Source organism: Phyllostomus discolor, chromosome 11 (assembly GCF_004126475.2).
Source record: "Phyllostomus discolor isolate MPI-MPIP mPhyDis1 chromosome 11, mPhyDis1.pri.v3, whole genome shotgun sequence".
In the NCBI taxonomy this organism is placed as follows: domain Eukaryota; kingdom Metazoa; phylum Chordata; class Mammalia; order Chiroptera; family Phyllostomidae; genus Phyllostomus; species Phyllostomus discolor.
In genome coordinates this window covers 65321062-65338759 of record NC_040913.2, presented here as the reverse complement: position 1 = coordinate 65338759, position 17698 = coordinate 65321062, and the positions used below count along the sequence as shown (strand labels likewise).

The 17698-nt window shown below is 41.9% G+C and overlaps 1 protein-coding gene and 1 long non-coding RNA gene across 7 annotated transcripts in view; one reads left to right on the top strand and one right to left on the bottom strand.

Annotated features, from left to right (window-relative positions):
• ARHGEF7 (Rho guanine nucleotide exchange factor 7) overlaps window positions 1-17698 on the bottom strand; it is a 132984-nt gene that overhangs the window by 86314 nt on the left and 28972 nt on the right. For 4 of the 6 annotated variants that reach the window (XM_036011465.1, XM_036011466.1, XM_028527058.2 and 1 more), the window contains exon 2: window positions 13984-14070. In XM_036011465.1, coding sequence (XP_035867358.1) covers window positions 13984-14070 — 87 coding nt within the window. Of the gene's footprint in view, window positions 1-13983; window positions 14071-14232; window positions 14316-17698 lie in introns of those variants that run through there. The other 2 variants (XM_028527063.2, XM_028527061.2) reach the window with 2 other exon arrangements.
• LOC118497401 overlaps window positions 14414-17698 on the top strand; it is a 6972-nt gene continuing 3687 nt past the window's right edge. The window contains exon 1 of the long non-coding RNA XR_004899925.1: window positions 14414-14914. This is a non-coding gene — a long non-coding RNA (uncharacterized LOC118497401). The remainder of the gene's footprint in view (window positions 14915-17698) is intronic.

Below are 17698 nucleotides of genomic sequence, written 5' to 3'. Positions count from 1 at the left end.
TGAAGCACACACAGCAGCAAAGAGGAGTACCCACCAAGACCAAGGCCCTAGGGTGCCATGCTGGAGACTTCACGCCAGTCTTACTTTGCAAACAGGTGTGGAGAGGAGAGGAAGACTGGCTAAGGGCTTCAGGACCAAGACACAACATGGCAATGAGTCCTCTAGATTTTCTTTTCTCTTCAAATGCCCCAGACTAGGTGTTAGGGAATACTGCAGCCAAGAAACACCAAAGGGTGCAGACAAAAACAGCCCCGAGAAAAGCCTGAGATCTCTGACCAGGGCACCAGAAAAAAGGCAGCCCTACAGACTAGAAACTTCTAGACACTAACACCAGGGGAAATGTGGCCCACCTTGCCCACTGTGACAAAGTGTCCCTCCCTCCAGCCTGCCCACCATGCCCTGTCCACCATGCCCTGTGGAGTTCCTCATCTTTCACACAGGAGTAAAGTTGAAAATGATATATCAAGAAATACAGGTTTCTGATATATTCCTTAAATTCACTGAAGTAACTACTGAAAAATTAAAAATTACCAAGCAGAGCAATTAGTAAAAACTGGTATAGAGAGGGGTTGTAAGAGACTTGGGAGGCAGGGCAAATATACTTAATCCTTCCCTTTCATGGAGATCTAAATGAAGGAAGTCATGGGGGGGACACAGGAAGTGAATTACAGAATTTTAGAGGGCCTTGTAACTGTTAGCTATTACAAGGATAACATGAGAAAGTACAAGTATTTCATAAACTACTCAATACTATGCCAATATAACTTTTACCATGCAACACGAAAAGGTCAAGGGAAATTTGCGTGACCAGAAAAGGCAGAACAGTAGATGGTGCCTGACATGAGGCTTGACGGTAGATGCCGTGAAAACATCCCGATGTGCAGACACTTCGAGGGAGAAAGAAAAACGTAAGCTTAAGAACAAATATTTTCATTCAGAACATCTCTGTTTTGTTTTTCTTTTTAAATTAGGACCCAGTACTTTTAAACGCTTCTCTGTGTGACCTCTAGTCCCCAGGGTCTGCGCACTGTGTACTTCCTTCAAAAGAAGCACCACTCATGACGCCCGCCAGCACGGGCACAGCGACACAACGTGACGGCTGGCCCCAGCCCGCTTTACCATTTACTGGTCTTAGCGCTACCTTTCAGGGCTGTATTTGAGTCCCTAGTGCTGAGCCCAATCTCTATTAACTTTAAAAAATATATAGGCTTTCCAAAATGTCTAGTACCTGTCTAGGCTGAACATTCTCCTTCCATGCCCAGAATAGCCTCCAACACACTAACACTGCCCCCCAAAGAAAGAGGTTATCACGTACCCTAACAGTCAGGCCCCAGAATGCCAAAATTCAGCTTCCCCATCAATTCCTATTTAGGATGATTCATCAAATCCAGTACATTCTGTTAGTTCAACTCAACAAACCAAATTGAGAAGCCTGAAAGCCAACCAGGAAGAAGTGACAGGCTTGCCCCACCCCCTCAGGTGCTTTGTCCACCCATTTTTTCAAGCCTGGTCATCTGAAAGGTCTCTTTCTGTCCCTAAATCCCAACCCCATATAACTGTCCCTCTCACAGGCTTAGAAGAGCTGCCTGTATCCCAGTTATGTGCATTCATTTTATTTGCTACACAATGCTCTTTAATGCTCCAGCAGAGAGACATCCTGTGCATCTGTGCATCCCCTCCCTCAGGGCAGGGCAGGCACAGGAGTGTCCTCATAAATTGTATGCAGACTGACTAACATCACCCCAAGAAACACCTCCCTACTGTCCCACTAGAATGAAACACAAACTGCTCTTCTGTATCACATTCTTCAGAACACAATAAATGCTCTGGTCAAAAAAAAAAAAAATGCCATGTTCTCATCCCATGGAATGATTAGAGCAATCTCCTAAGAACATTCCAGTCATATATGAAATTACCTTCTCCTCATCCATGGGCCAGTTCTTAACTACAACTCAGACGAGTTGCTGAAAACCAGGAAGGAGCTAAGTTTCCAGGTCTTGTCTTGGCAAAGAGATCTCAAACTTGAAGTTGGGACAACATGAAACTTCTTACTACACACACTTCCAATACCCAAACTGCCTTGTCCTGATTCTTCAAACACCTGCAATTAATTGATGTTCTTTAAACTCCTGACCATGATCCATAATTTTAAAAAATGCATTTTACATTATAACCAGGACACACACACACAAAATTCAGTTGTTGGGCAATTTGAATTCTTAATAAATTCACCAACAACAGAAAAACAGTTAGCAAATACAACAAGGATAGAAATCATTCAACCTTTTAATAAAGTTGCTAATGCTCCATCAGCTCTACTTTCTTTATTCTCCAGGTTATAAATCCTTCACTATACTGAATGGCTTTAACTAAGTTATCCACCACACGCAAAGTGATGGGAGATATATAGAAAACTAACAGTTTACAATTAAACATCCTAAATCTTAGGTAAATTCCTTCTCAGTTGCATGATGGAGATTAGTTAACACATTTATTAAGAATTCAAAATACATGAACGTTATGGACACTACATTTGCTAGATCCCTGAAAAGATCAACTGTCCGAGGGTCCCTAATCTTCCCTCTATCCTCTTCCTATTCACAGAGCTTCCACCAACTGTACTGCCACCATCTCCTTGGTTCAGCTGAGCTTCAATTCTAAATTTAGAAGTTATAGAATCTCCATAAGCCTGATTCAAACACCAACTCTGCCACTTAGTAAATGTCACATATAAGGCATATTTCTCAGCCTCTCTAGATCTGTTTCTCCTCGGTCTACTGAGGCTACCTTACAGCATTGGCCTTACAGCATCTTAAGTTGCCCTTACAGCTGCACCTACCTTACAGCATTGCCCTGTGGCTGTTCTAGTATTTAGGAGCCACTCAGCAAGCATTTGATATTATTATTAAGTTGCTGGTATGAAGTTTTTAAACTTACTATTACATTTCTACCTCCTCTGCATTTCTATCATTTCTTTTCATTCATACAATGGAAATGTCCTGTTTTGTTCCTTCCTCTTCAATTAACTTTTTTATAGTCACATCTGAATCCACATGGATGAAACTGAGGTCATGGCTTCAGTATGAGTCAGAGACTGATTGGTTGCTTGATGATGAAAAGCTTGTACAAAGGTAATACAGAACTCAAAAGCAGGTGACTAAATTTACAAAACACAATGTTCAGATTCTTGAAAGAAGAGGTAATGTCTTCTCTTCCACATGCCAAAATGCATCCAACTTTCTAGATGGGTATCTACCCAACACCACCCTCAAATGTCCTTTCCTGAACAGAGCCTGAGGTTCCAAAGGCAGTCTCATACCACCTGGCTAACACCATGAGTAACACTAACTCAGGAAGGATGATGAGGGGTCCTAGGAGCATCAGGTGAAAGGTTTTGGGAGCATCACCCACAGAATACATATTAAGTACAAAAGAAAAGGGCATCTTTACAACTGAGAGATGTGGCGAACATCACCTTAGCTAAGTGAGGGAACTCAGCATGGCAGTATGGAGTGTGTTGACAGTAAGCTCGCTCTGATTTGACCCATGGGATTACAGAACATCACTTGTGTAGGACTCCTGCATAGAATCAGATCCTGTCTAGACTGTGACACTCTACATAACCACCCCTGTATTCTTCAAAACTGTTGGTCATAAATGATAAAGGTAGAGGAACTCTTCTAGAAATGAAAGAGACTAACAAGACATGATAAACCAAATGCAATGCATGACCCCTTGTTTGGAGCCTATATTAAAACAAAGAAAGAAAAGAAAAGCTGTAACAGTCACTTGGAGACCACTGCACAAGTGTGAATATGGACCATATATATGACATAGTACTACTAAAGCAATGGAAAAGGTCTTGGGTGTGCAAGCAGTACCTTGGTTATACAGAAGAATGTTCTCGTTTAAACAATATACATACTAAGTATTTAAAGGCAAACATTATGAGGTGCACACCACATTCAGGGGTGTCCAACCTTTTGGCGTCTCTGAGCCATACTGGAAGAGTTGTTCTTGGGCCACACATTAAGTACACTGTGACATGTAATCACAAAAAAATCTCATAATGTTTTAAGTAAGTTTGCAATTTTGTGTTGGGCTACATTCACAGCCATCCTGGGCTGCATGCAGCCTTACGGCCGCAAGTTGGACACCCCTGGATGGCTAACAAAATACGTGTGTCCAAAGACTCAGAGAACAAAGGGGCAAAAGTGTCTACACAGCAATCTAAGTGAAGGCACAGGATGTTTACACTAGTCTTCCAACCTTTCTGTTAGTTTTAAATTTTTCAAAGTAAGAAAAAGGGTGAGTGCATATTATGAGGCTCTCTCTAGCATTCCCTAACCACCCCAACACCTCTTTTAAGTAGAAAAGCATTTCACTCATCATCCACAGATCTTCCCTATAAATAAGAATTCAGTTGAACAATTCTGATAGGCTCAACATCACTTCTTCAAGATCTCAATAGCTGCCACATGGATTTCTCTCAAATTCCCACCACAGCCGGGCCGACCTGGCTTTGCAATGAGAAGGACAAAGAAAAGCATACCTTCCTCTTTGCCTCACCTAAGCTGGGCAAGATTCTTGGCTCTCCCATGAAGCATGGGAGAATCATGTGGTTCCCTCTCCCAGCCTGATCTCTCCTGACCCCACCACACCCTAATTTTAATGGTCCAGCTGGGTCAGCTTAAACACCAAACTGATTAAATCAGAAAACTATCCAAGGGGACCCTGGAATCAGTATTTTATTATAGAAGCTCCACACTCTGCAATCCAAGAGGATACTACCCATTCTAACTTCTAAGTCTCCCTGGAGAGCAAGCTTACACACTCCATCTGTATCAAAGAAAATATCAATGGTCACAGGAAGTAATATTGTATCATTTCTCAACTCAAGGACCAATCAGTTGCTCTAAACTATCAGAGAAAACACCCAATATAGACTAATATAAATATTCTGGTTAGAATGTTATTTTTTAAAACATAATAAATGCAGACTTCACATCTAAATATGATCTGAAAGGCCCTGGATTTTGTTTTGTAGTTATTCCCAGGAACTTGTCCTCACTGGCTCCTAGGACTTAAAAGGAATTCTTTGGGGACACAAACTGCTTCAGGACAAGTACCTGTCAGAAAAAAGAGGGGTGAGAGCGAATTTCTCCTTCCCACAAGACCAACTGGGATTTTTCTGATTTGTTTTTAAGTGAAAGTAAGAAAGTGATGACTAAAAGATATTCAAAGAAACCTCTTGTACTAGACTTTAAAAAGGTGAGAAACAGGAAATACAGAAGGGAATGATGTCAAAAGGCAAAACACCACACCAAGTGTCTGGAATTTCCTATGGCCAGAGAAACAGGCAGTCATCTACCTCAGCACTCTCAAGACCACACATGCACATGAGTTCCAGATTCTAACTGTCTCCACACATTGCTCATGACTGACACTATTTCATTTTTCACAAGGCCTTACTGGAAAGTAAGAACGTAAACCCTTGATAGAGATTTCCCCCCCCCCCCAAACTGGTTGGTGTGGCTCTGTGGATTGAGTGTTGGCCTGCAAACTGAGAGGTCACCAGTTCGATTCCAAGTCAGGACACATGCCTGCATGGCCAGGTCCCCAGGTAGAGGTGTGCAAGAGGCAACTGACTGATGTATCTCTTCCACATGGATGTTTCTCTCCCTCTCTCTTCCTCCTTTCTCCGCTCTAAAAATAAATACATAAAATCTTTAAAAAAAATTTTCTCCTCCAATTGGCCAACATTGGACATCCTTGTTGAATTGTAAAATGAAAAATACACATGTGACCTAACCATATTCAAAATAATGCATGTTTCACACACACACACACACACACACACACACACTCTTTTTTCCCCCCAACTCTGGGCCAATGATGATGTATCTGAGGCTAGTGAGAGACCTTCCCATCAATACCCACACATGCCCGTGTGGTGGGTTGAGCCAGCCCAGAAAAGCCAGCAGAAAGTAAAAGCAGCACCTGAAGTGACGGCTGCAAGCACACCACTGGCTAGAAGAGTCTAGCACAGCCCCGCCCCACCCTCAGTGAGCATGGCCCTCCTTATACTCCGCATACATGCAGAATGCATCATATCTAACACCTGACACATCTCACCTTGATCAGATGGCTCTACCTGAGCCAAAACCACCAACAGGCTATGACCAGTTTGTAACAGGAGAAAAAGATTCTGGGCCCCTTCCAGCACGGAGACAAAAGGTTGATAACAAAGTCACACATGGAGTTCTTCAACACACATGCCTCCCCTCCCCCAGATTCTCCTACAGTCTCCCACAGTGGGAACTACAGAAATTTCCTGTCCATGTGTAAGGAATCCGAGACAGCTCTAGCCATTTGGCTGTACACCGCCCCTAACGGAGGGGGAAAAGGCCGCACAGAGCTTCTGTTCCATTGCTGCTCTCTATGGGGCATCCTCAGTTTCTCTTATATCAGAGAGAAATTTGTCAAATACAGTTTTCTGACCAGGCTCAAGGTCCCTTCTGATCTTAAAACTCTGGGATGCTAAAACCAGGACTGCCAGGCCCCCAAGGCTGCCTCCTGCTGTGTTCTGCAAAAGGTGAGCCATCACTAAGAAGAGCCAGCACCCATAACAACACCTCAGCTACAGTCAGGCTACTCAGCATGGCTAGCTGCCCAGCCTCTGAAGCTGACCCTTGTTTTTATTCGGATCAGCAGATAGCTACTTCACAAAATGAGGGAAAACAGGCTACCCTTTCAGTTTTACTTTAGTTAGAAGGAGTTCATGAATCAAGGCCCTGATAGAATAAAAAAATTTAAGGAATGATGATAAAAAAGAAAAAATGTGAATGGGGTTAGGAGGTGGGGAAGAAAGGCTACATTGGGAGAGAACAGATGGGACTCTACAGAATGCTGAGCCCCTTTACCAATGGTCTGGATGGGGTGCCCCGTACGGTTTTTACCAATTCAACAAATACCTGCTTGGTGCCTGTGAAGTGAGAGACACCAGAAACCCGAATAGTAAGCAAAGACATAGAACCTGCCCTCAGGGAGCAGACCAGGGAAACATAGGTACAAGTAATAATGCTATGTTGACAGAGGCAAACAGCAAAAACAGGCTGAAAGACCTTGGGAAAACCATGCAGATGCCCACCTGAAGAAGGGGCTCCTAGCCCAGAGACAGGATGGGCATTAGGAATGGCCCCCATGGTAGATGCAGGCACAGCCCATTTGAACCTGGCCCCACCCCTCAGCCGCTGAGTGACTGTGGCTCTGTCCCTAAAATCTCTCTTCTAATGTGAAAGTCATCACAAGGTTTAAGCAAGTTAATACAAATGAAGCCAACAGAACAGTGCCTGATACAGAATACAGGCCACTATTTGTAAAATTAAACAATCAATAAATGCTACTCAGACATCTCAAATAGTCTGATATGCCTGGAACAGAAAGTCCAGAGCACGGGGGATGCCAGGTAGGAGTGGACAGAGTTCATGTCATGAGAAGTCCCAACCACTATGACAAGGCTCCTGGGCACGACCTTCTGAATGATGGGGATCAGGGACAGAGAGACCCACAGGACACCGGGCTGGACGCCACTTGGGCTATCCCACAGATGGCAGCACTACATGAGACACACAGCAGGTGGAATCAATATTAAAGTAAAGACCAAGACTAATGGCCAAGTGTTAAAAGTTTGCTTCTGGGGTAGGAGAGACACAGAAACAGTTTCTAAGCCTTGGAGTATGCTACATACACATCTTACTTGAACAAAAGGAAGTTTTCAAATGCAACCTAAGGACATGCCATTGGCATCCTCTAAGTCCTACTCCTCTAGCCCAGAGGTCGTATTTTCATGGTAGCAAAATGGCCTTGCTACTGTACTACATGGGGTAAGCAGTGCCAGTACTTACTAAATAACTAATCAAGATACGAGTTATACAACTCTTAGGTGATCCTGACTGGCTGCACTGAAACAACTTACAATGGTTACCCAAGGAGGCCTGGCAGGCAGACCTGAGGTATGTGTCCTACATCAAGTGCTAAATTAGAATCATGGGCTAGGTCCTGTTACTAAACAGGTAGCTAGGGGAGGAGGTAGAAGTTTCACTGAATACTACAACCCTGGCTTTTCAGAAACCTTACAAATATCTGGCCTGATGCTCAGCTCTAGCTAAGACCCCTTCATGGAAGCACTGGAAGAGTTAGACGCAAAGTGAGAACGTGCCCTACGAGCCTCTTCCTCCCCTTTCACCTGAAGTTCTCCCACTGGGAAATGCACACTAGCTCCCACTTCCCAGCTTCTTATCATCCCAAGGCCAGAGGAAGGCTTTCTCAAAAGGATCCTTAAACAAAACCCTGAGTCTATCTTACCTCCTGTCATTACACTGAGACAGGTGGAATGGTGACTGCCTAAGAAGCTGGGGCAATTTTTAGTGCACAAAAGATATTATCTTGAGTTCCTAGCAGACACTTACAGCAGGCATGGATGTGGACTGAGATACACATCACGTCTTATTCTTGTTCCCCCACCACCTCTTGCCTAGGATCAGGAATACAGTTTATTAGGCTTACCCAGCCTGCCTGGGCTTTAGCCTTATTAACACAAGAGATAATAGGTACCACCTTCACTTTTCCCTTTTTACACTTAATTCCAACTTAATCTATTCCTGTGTCTCTTCGGGGCCTTCACTGTTCAGGTCCTCTAGTGAGGAGGGACAGTGAAATGTTCTCCTGGACCTTGGGAAGGTGCTGTACTTCCCAGTGCCTTAGTCTCTCTAATCATAGTTTGGAGATAATAACCTAATACAGTTGCTTAAAAACTGAGTTTAACACATATTTAGAACAGAGTCCAGGACATAATAAGCACTGAAAAAATGCTGCTTATTCTTGTTATCTATCATACACCTCTAAGGATAATGCCACCAAGCTAAACCAACTACACAATTTACATGATTCAGCACAAACTGAAATGCAGAGTCCTGTGTTCAGTAAGTTTTAAGAATTTGAGATGGGGATAGCAGAACATTAAACCAAATGCAGGGCCATGTGTCACTGACTACAAGGGTCACAGACCCACAAGGCCAGCCCTGCCACCAGCTGAATTCTCCTGAGAACTCACCTATAGGCCTTGCCAGAAGTCAGGCTAACAGTACTGCCTTACAATCATTAAACAGTTCAACTACCTCCACTCCACGTGGCAGCATGCTTGCAAGAGCCCAGTCTGTGGAGCCACGGGATCCAAGTTCAACTCCTGACTTTTTCACTTGTTGGGCTATGACCTGGGACCTCTTAACCATCCAAAGTCTCAATCGCCTCATCAGCAAAATGGGGAAAGTGCCATCTTCTTTGCAGGATATTTGGGAGGATTAAAAAAAAGAGTATAAATAAAATGCCTAGGTACATCATTTGTACTCAACAAATGTTAATCCCATTTAATTTCAAAGATGACTGTATTTCTCCAGCCTCTTCACTGATCTATGCTTGCACTGTTCAACATGGGACCACTCCGTCCGTGAGCTGTTGAGCACTTGAAATGCTGCTAATCCAAAGTGAGATGTGCTGTGTGACAAATACACACCAGATTTTATAATGTGAAAAAAACAAAGAAACAAGCCCATTAATATTTTTCTATTAACTACATGTTGAAAGAACATCATTATGGATACAGTGGGCTAAAGAGAATGCATTATTAAAATTAAAAAAGTAAAAAGGAACATGAAGTTAATGTGTTACTGAAAATTTTAAATTACCCATATGGCTTATATTATATGTCTATCAGATAGTGCTCATCTAGACAGACAATGCAGTCTATCTGAATTGCAAAAACAGTACACACCCAGTGGCCTGACACTGGAGGCCAGGTCTAGTTATCCACACTGGAAAAGCAGCACAGACGCAGAGGTGACTAACTGCTCACCCTACAGGACAGTTTGACAAGAAGCTAAGAGATAGGACAGAGTCAACTTTGATACTTTGTGCCAAGAAAAATTAAAATAGAATTATAATACCTGAGCAGAATTTGGCTTTCTTTGCTTTTAAGTACCTACAAAATGTTTAGAGAATACCCTTTTCACCTCTCAAATGACCCCTTTTTAATTATATAACAACTACTTTAAAAGGCAAATTCTGGAAAAGGCATAAGCTGATTTCAAAAGTTTATTCAGTAAGTCAATCAATAAACACTGTGTCATTGCCTACTATTTCCAGCTTACCACCTAGTCCATAATACAGAAGATGACTAGCTAAGAAGGCAGACTGCTGTGTGGCCTCATAAACCTTCAATGCAAAGCTACAGTAAACACCTTAACTCTCTGTCCAAATCCAAGATGAAGGTAGCACTTGAGTGGGGTATTCCATCCCTAGGGAAAACACTATATACTTTTCTCTTTATTCAAATTAATTCTTAAGCCTACATCAACAAGTTTTGAGTTTCCACATAAGCATGTGTTAATTATTTTGATAATATTTTAAAATATTCTTTTGGATGACATCTCAATCATAACCTTGGCTAAAAATCTAGAGGAGAATTGAGTGTCAGGGCAAAGAAGTATCACAACAAGTTTGTCCTTCAGGAAAACACACAGAAGATGAGTGTTTTAGGATACGTAAGGCAATTTCTTTCCCAAAACCTCATTCACTAAGTCAGCCCAGTTGATCACAGTGCTGGAGAGCCCACCTTTCCATACTCGCAGCAGTTACTCGTGAGAAAGCGGAAGGTAACTGCAAATGTCTGAGGTTTTCAACTTAGATGTCCTATTCTAGCAGCTTTTCTTTCACGTCCCCTTTCAAAAGTTCAACGCAAGAAATCCTGAGTACCTCACTTTGCCTTAGTTTACCATGTACCTAGGAATATGGCACCATCAACAATACAAGAAAAGCCAAAATGTTTATCCAAAGAGGTTTTCATCTTCCCAGGTGAAAGAGAAAGAAAACAGTACACGCGGTCGCAGGACTGGAAAGGAGTGCTGTCATACTGCTACTGGGCAAAGGCAAAGTGGTAAAACTGTCTCTGGAGAAAACTGGGCCGTGAGGTGTTCGAAATCTTTAAAAGCCCCTACCTTTGACCTGCCAGTGCCCTATCAGGGAATTTCGACTTAAAACATAATCAACAATGAAGGATTTTGTTCAGAAATGTCCATCACACAGTTCAATGTTTACAACAGTGAAAACTTAGAAATAACCTCTGTGTCCAAAAATGGGAATTACCACTAGGAACTATGAGGCACTCTTTAAAAGCAAGCAGACAAATATTTAACATGAGAAAAGTCACACTATTATTAATTCAAGGCATGTTACAAAACATTATGTATACTATGATATCGTGAATATTTTAAAAGTATATTTACATATGTACAAAGGAAAAATAGACTGAAAAATATATAATAATTTTAATACTATCTCTAGATGTAACATTACACTTTTTTCACTTTTTTCTTACATTTCTCTATTTCTTAAATTTTATATAATGAATATGGATTACTGGGTAAAAAAAAATTTTAAAAATACACAGCAATGTGGTTCAAACTACAAAAAACTACTATAATAATAGCTACTATCTATTTAGCAACTAAAACACAAGGCACTGTTCTAACAATAACTGCAAATTGTACAATATTCCTTCAAAATTAAAATTCCTTTCATGATCAGAACAACTCATCGGCGCATAATACCTGATTTTCTACAGGTAATTAAAATGCACATGCATTAAAATAACAGAAAAAGTAATTACGATGTTCAGTTCCTCTTTTCTTTAAAAAAAACCTTAGGATGGTTTAAAATGGTGCCAAAGAAGAAAATACATACACCAAAATTAGACAGTCTGTTACAAAGAAGTCGCGAAGTCGGTCTAGCCAAATCCCTGGAAAAAACACTTTGATACTTATAACTATAAAACAAAAACCAATCTAGAATATAAACTATCAGTTTTAAGTTTTGTGTTTACAATTTCAAAAGGTTTCTTGTCAGTCTTCCAAAATTTTATGAAAATGTGTTAAACCTAGAATGCATTTCAAAAGTGCCAAGGCCCTTCCCCACTCATTTTCCTACATATTTTTCTTTAAAATCACTGGGAAACTGCTGCACTGTGGTCCAAGGGCAAGGCCATCTTCTAAGGAACAGACCTGTCCCTTCACACCACAGATGAGAGCAAGCCTGGAAGCCCAAAATGGATCCACACAAACTCCTTTTTCAGAGTAACTTCATAAAAATCAGATGGAAAATTTACAAGGTTTTTGATGTGCCATTTTTTTAAATTTTTATTATCTCCAATGTAATTAGGAGTTTTAAGGGTGACTTACAACTGATCTTGATAGAATTCTAACAAAATGTGTCTCTATTTGAAGTTTAACAGAAGTCATATTTAGTCTTTAAAAATAGCACAAAGTCAGTCATAATTTCCCTTTAGCTTAAAAAATTGCTAATAACTAAACTTCAAGTTCATCAATCAATTATTGAAGGTCTACTATGTGTCAAGCACTATTCTAGATGCTTGGGATATGTCACTTAAACTCTTTCCTAAAACATCTTTAAATAAACTCTTAATTCTTTTTAAAAAGTCACTATATGACATTTCAACAGCAGCCTCTGGAAAACTAAGGATATTTTTTTAACTTTCTTTAAAACAATACTTTATTTAAAAGTCTTATACTGAAGTTGTCAGATTATAATCTTACATGCAAACTGGAATTTAATTTATATTAAATTCCAATTTAATATAAATAAACAAGAGTCATTAGTTTGAAAAGGATAATAAAATCCCACAACAAAGGTTAAGAAAAAGCAAAAATTATTACAAGCAACGCATATTATCACAGCCCAATGAGGAAGTTCAATGATAAAACAACAAAACCCATGGAGTAAAGCTCCCCACCCCCCACCCCCGCCCGACTGAAATCCTGTCTTCCCTCCTAGATAGTCCCATGGTCTTTGGAGCCTCCAAAAGGCATTCTCACTTATCTGGATATGATTTCCTCACAGATATCACATCCTACCCACAATAAAATATGTTTTCAATCATTCATAAAAGCAGTTATGTTCATCTCTATGAATTCCTACGTGTCATTTTCAAATAACCGATAAGCTTTCCTATAACCTTCCCTTATACAGTGGATGACTTCTAACTTTTTCCCCCAAGAAACCTACACTGAGAGACTACCCTTCTGGGACAGAAAACCTTTATGGGTGCGTCTTACACCAGGTTCTATCAGGGATGCTTTCATATGCTGTTACCTAGAAGCTTAGTATAACGCTCACTTCTCACATAATGAAACAAAGGCTGAACGTGCTAAAATAGAAATGACAGAAGAGGCAAGATTTAAACACAGAAATGACTAAAACCACATCAGCCTGTAATTCTGAAGTAAAAGTGCAGCTACATTTCTGGATCTAAAGCTCTACCCCAAGATTAAGACAAATCACATGTTAAAATAAGATGAAAAAGAGAAGTTTCCAGAGAGCTTCCCCTGAAAGGCTCTATTTGGTATAGTGACAAAACCTTAAGCAACCTGGAAGAGACATACCACCCAGTGTGCTCCCCCAGACATAAGGTAGTATTTCTCTAAACTAAACATCAAATATTAGAATAAAAACCACCTAATTTCTGAAAGAAAGAAAAAAAACATTAAGGAGTGAGGCAGGAATATGATTTTGGAACCCATTTTATTTCTATATGGCTTAATCCCTTCTAGGGATTCTGACGCGCTCACCCAGATTTGGTTGTGAATTGTTGGAGAACCCCTAAAAGCAGTTAAAGCTGAGGCAGGTGCCAAGGAATGCGAATCACCGGCACTACGAGCTACTGGAACCACTTTTCCTCATTGCAAAAAGGGCAAAGTATGGGGCTCCGTACAACGGCTCCTCCCTGTCCTGGGACCGCGCTCACTACCTGGGGCGGCCACGAACCGGGTCTCGGGCCGGTACCCGGCCATCTAGCCCCCGCCAATGCCCGCTACCCCCTGCTCCGCCACCCCCGCGGCCGCACCCGCTCACCTCCAGGCGCAGGGAGGCCCCGCAGCCTCGCAGAAACTCGCGGATGTTGCTCAGGCACTCGCTCTCGCTCCGGGGCTCCGGGTAGACCTGCAACACAGGGCACAGAAACTGAGCAAAGCAGAGAGGCCGCAGACGTGCCCGAGAGGAACCTGCCGCAACCCCAGCAGAGGTTCCGGCGGGGGAATCCCGGCTGCCCGGAACACCCCCGGCAGCCCAGCAGTTCGCCCGCTCGGCGCTGCCTCTCCTCACCCTCTTTCCTTCCTCCGGGATGCACCAATCTCCGGCCCTCTTCCCTCACCAGGAAGAGGACAGGCGCAGGAAGTGACGTATTCAGACCGCGCACCGGACAGCCCCCGCGCGACCTCTTCCGGTTCTCTGCCTCGACCTAGCAAACTCGTGCCCCACCGAGCTCCAAGTGCAGCCAACTCCTTCCGGCACTGTTCTTCACCCTCCGACTCGGCCCACCTGGCCTGCCCCGCGCGCCCTGCTCCTGTAGACACCTGGTGCTCCACCTCAGACGCGGCCCGCGTGGACATGGACCACGAGGTCCAGAGGAGCCCGAGTAGGCTCAGCCTCAGTGACTTGAGCAACCTCAATGGAGCTGGAGAGAACCCCGTGTGCCTTGAGTTCTTCCCTGCCCCGGGCTCAGGGGAGAAAGGAGCTAGCATTCTGATATAACTTTAAATAATTAGGAACATAAATTACGCTTGTTGGAATCACAATGCAACATTTCTTTTACCAAATACAGACCATGTGCTTCATGAATGATTAACCAAAAGAACCGGTTACCTATAAGTCGGCGAGTAAGTCAGCTGGGGAGGAATTGTGGCGAATGCAGCCTCCATCACCAGTAAAAAGCAGCAAGTAGGGCTCCTGCAGACTGCCCGGTGCTTGGTCCACGGTAGAATGGTGACGGCTATCCGTCACACATGTAAATAATTATTGGCAGCATCCCAAGGCAAAAGACATTAAGGAAACCAGGAACAGTACCAACTACACATAACAATCAAAGGAGAAGTCTGAGACATCAGAAGAGCTTTTTGTTGTGTTCTGAACTGCATATGAAGACTAAGTTTTGGCAGTTACACTTAACCGTCATCCAGAACTCTAGCATTTTTGAGAACATTGAAAGCCCTGGGTACTGTCCTCTAGGGGGAAATCAGGCCCTTCCATTAGGCCTCTCTCGGGAATACAGTGATTTCATCTCAAAGTGCTCAGATCTTTTACAAATCAAAACCAAATCAGCGTGTTGAGAGGTGTGGAGAGGGAAGAAATGAGACTTCCGCCCATACAATGTGAAAATTCTTCGAAGAAAGTGCTAACATATTTCCCTCCAAATTGAAGAGATTTGTTTTGTTTTGGTACAACAGCAAAACCAAAGTGGCCTCCTCCTTCATTTTGCTTCTCTCCCTGAAAGAATCCAAAAGTCTATGTACCAAATGTGTATTTAGTATCTAAAATCTTCATGTTAAATAGTTGTGAAGTATTAATTTCTGACATCCTGATGACATTTTTAAACTAAACTGTTAAACATTCTTTTTTTTAATATTTTTTTAAGATTTTATTTATTTATTTTTAGAAAGGGAAGGGAGGGAGAAAGAGAGAGAGAAACATCAATGTGCAGTTGCTGGGGGTTATGGCCTGCAACCCAGGCATGTACCCTGACTGGGAATCGAACCTGCGACACTTTGGTTCGCAGCCCAAGCTCAATCCACTGAGCTACACCAGCCAGGTAAACATTCTTTTTAAAAAATATATCCAACAGACTCTAAACACAGTAGACATAATACCCACTTTTCCACCTAAGGGAAAAAAATTATGAACATGCTCTTTAAAAAGTCAGAAATTTCACATTAATATCTTTCCCCTTTAACTCATTTCCTTTGAACTTTCCCCACAAAATTGTGCTCTGGGGTAATACATGTTTGTGCTTAAAAATGATACTATTCACACTGTTTTCCCAAGAGGCCCACACAAATATAGTTGGTCCTTATTCACTGATTCTTTGTTTGCAAACTCACTTATTAGGTAAAATATACGTGTAACTCAAAAAACAGTACTTGCAACACTTTGTTATTTATGGATATGTGCATTGAAGCGAAAATTTGAATTGCCTTATGCACTCATTCCCAGCTGAACTTGCACCAAGGCCATGTTTTGCACCATCTTGTTTTAGTCATAATGTTAGGCAATGTCCTTTTCACAGGCTAATAATGTCACATTTTTCACATTTTTGTGCTTTTTGTTGATTTCTTTGTTTTAAATGGCCCCCAAGCTAGTACTAAAGCACTGTGTAGTGTTCCTAAGTGTCTAGTGCTCCTATAATGTGCCTTACAGAGAAAATACGTGTGTTGAGCTTTCTGCAGGCCTGAATTATAGTGCTGTTGTCTGTGAATTCAATGTTAATGAATCAACAATACAGTATATCCAGGAAAAGGACAAGATTCACTAATCTGTACATGAGGCCATTGTGAAAGTGCTGAAGGAACATCTGTAGTACATGATGGATCTATGGAAAAGATGGAAAAGCAGCCAAGTTTGTGGATTCATAAAAGGGCAACCAATGAAAAGTGTGTAGTGGACAGCATTGTGAGGCTAAAGGCCAAAGAAATTTACGGTCATGTTACCCACAGTCAAGAAAAGGTTAAACCTTTCTCAGCTATTGCAGGTTGGCTTGCACGTTGTAAAAGGCAATACTACATGAAAAATGTTGACTTTGCAGGCAAAGCAGGTTTGGCAGATCATGAGGCTGCAAAAGGATTTTTAAAATATCTGCTAGGCATTATACATAAATAGGGTTATATGGAACAGCAGGCTTTCGATGCTGATGAGACAGGCTTGTTTTATAACAATGTTGGCAAATGAATCTATGTAACACAAATGGCCTCCAAAACTCCTGGCTTAAATCATGCAAAGACCATGCAACCTTGCTATTATGTGCCAATGCCAAGGGAAAACTAAGTGCAAACCCTTAATGGTACACAGAGCACAAAACCCACGAGCCCTTAGAGGGAAAAACCTGAACTATATGCCAGTTCACTGGAGGTGGAACAAGAAAGCATGGATTGAGTCTGAAATAGCCTGGGATTGGTTCCACAACTGCTTAATCCCAGAAGCTGAATGCTATTTCCAAGGCAAAATCTTTGTCCTCAGGATTTTGTTAATTTTGGATAATGCTCCAGTTCATTGCCATGAAGAACTCAAAAATGCCCACCCTGACACAGAAGTTCTCTTCATGCTCCCAAATGCTGCATATTTCATCTAACCCCTCACTCAGCATAATAAAAGCTTTCAAGGCACACTACACCAGGAAGCTTTATAGCAATGTTTTTGAGGCTCTTGATTCCAATGAGGAAACCACCATAATGGACTACTGGAAGTCAGTCACTATTCACAGTGTTATTGATTACATTGGCATGGCCTGGGATGGCATCAAGCAGCCTACTATCCATAACTGTTGGGGAAATGTTTGGCCAGACTGCATGAAAAATTTTGAAGGTGTTACAGAGAATATGAGCAACAACGTCAAAAACATAATGCATATTGCACAGCAATAAGTGGAGATGGTCTCAATGACATGAAGGAAAAAGATGTGGATATTTTGACAGAAACAGCAGTAGAATCCACCAACAATGACCTGGATAGCAGAGGAAACCTGGATGTTTCCTCCAAAATGGAAGGAGTTTGATGACGTAACTTGACTCTTTGAAGCCTT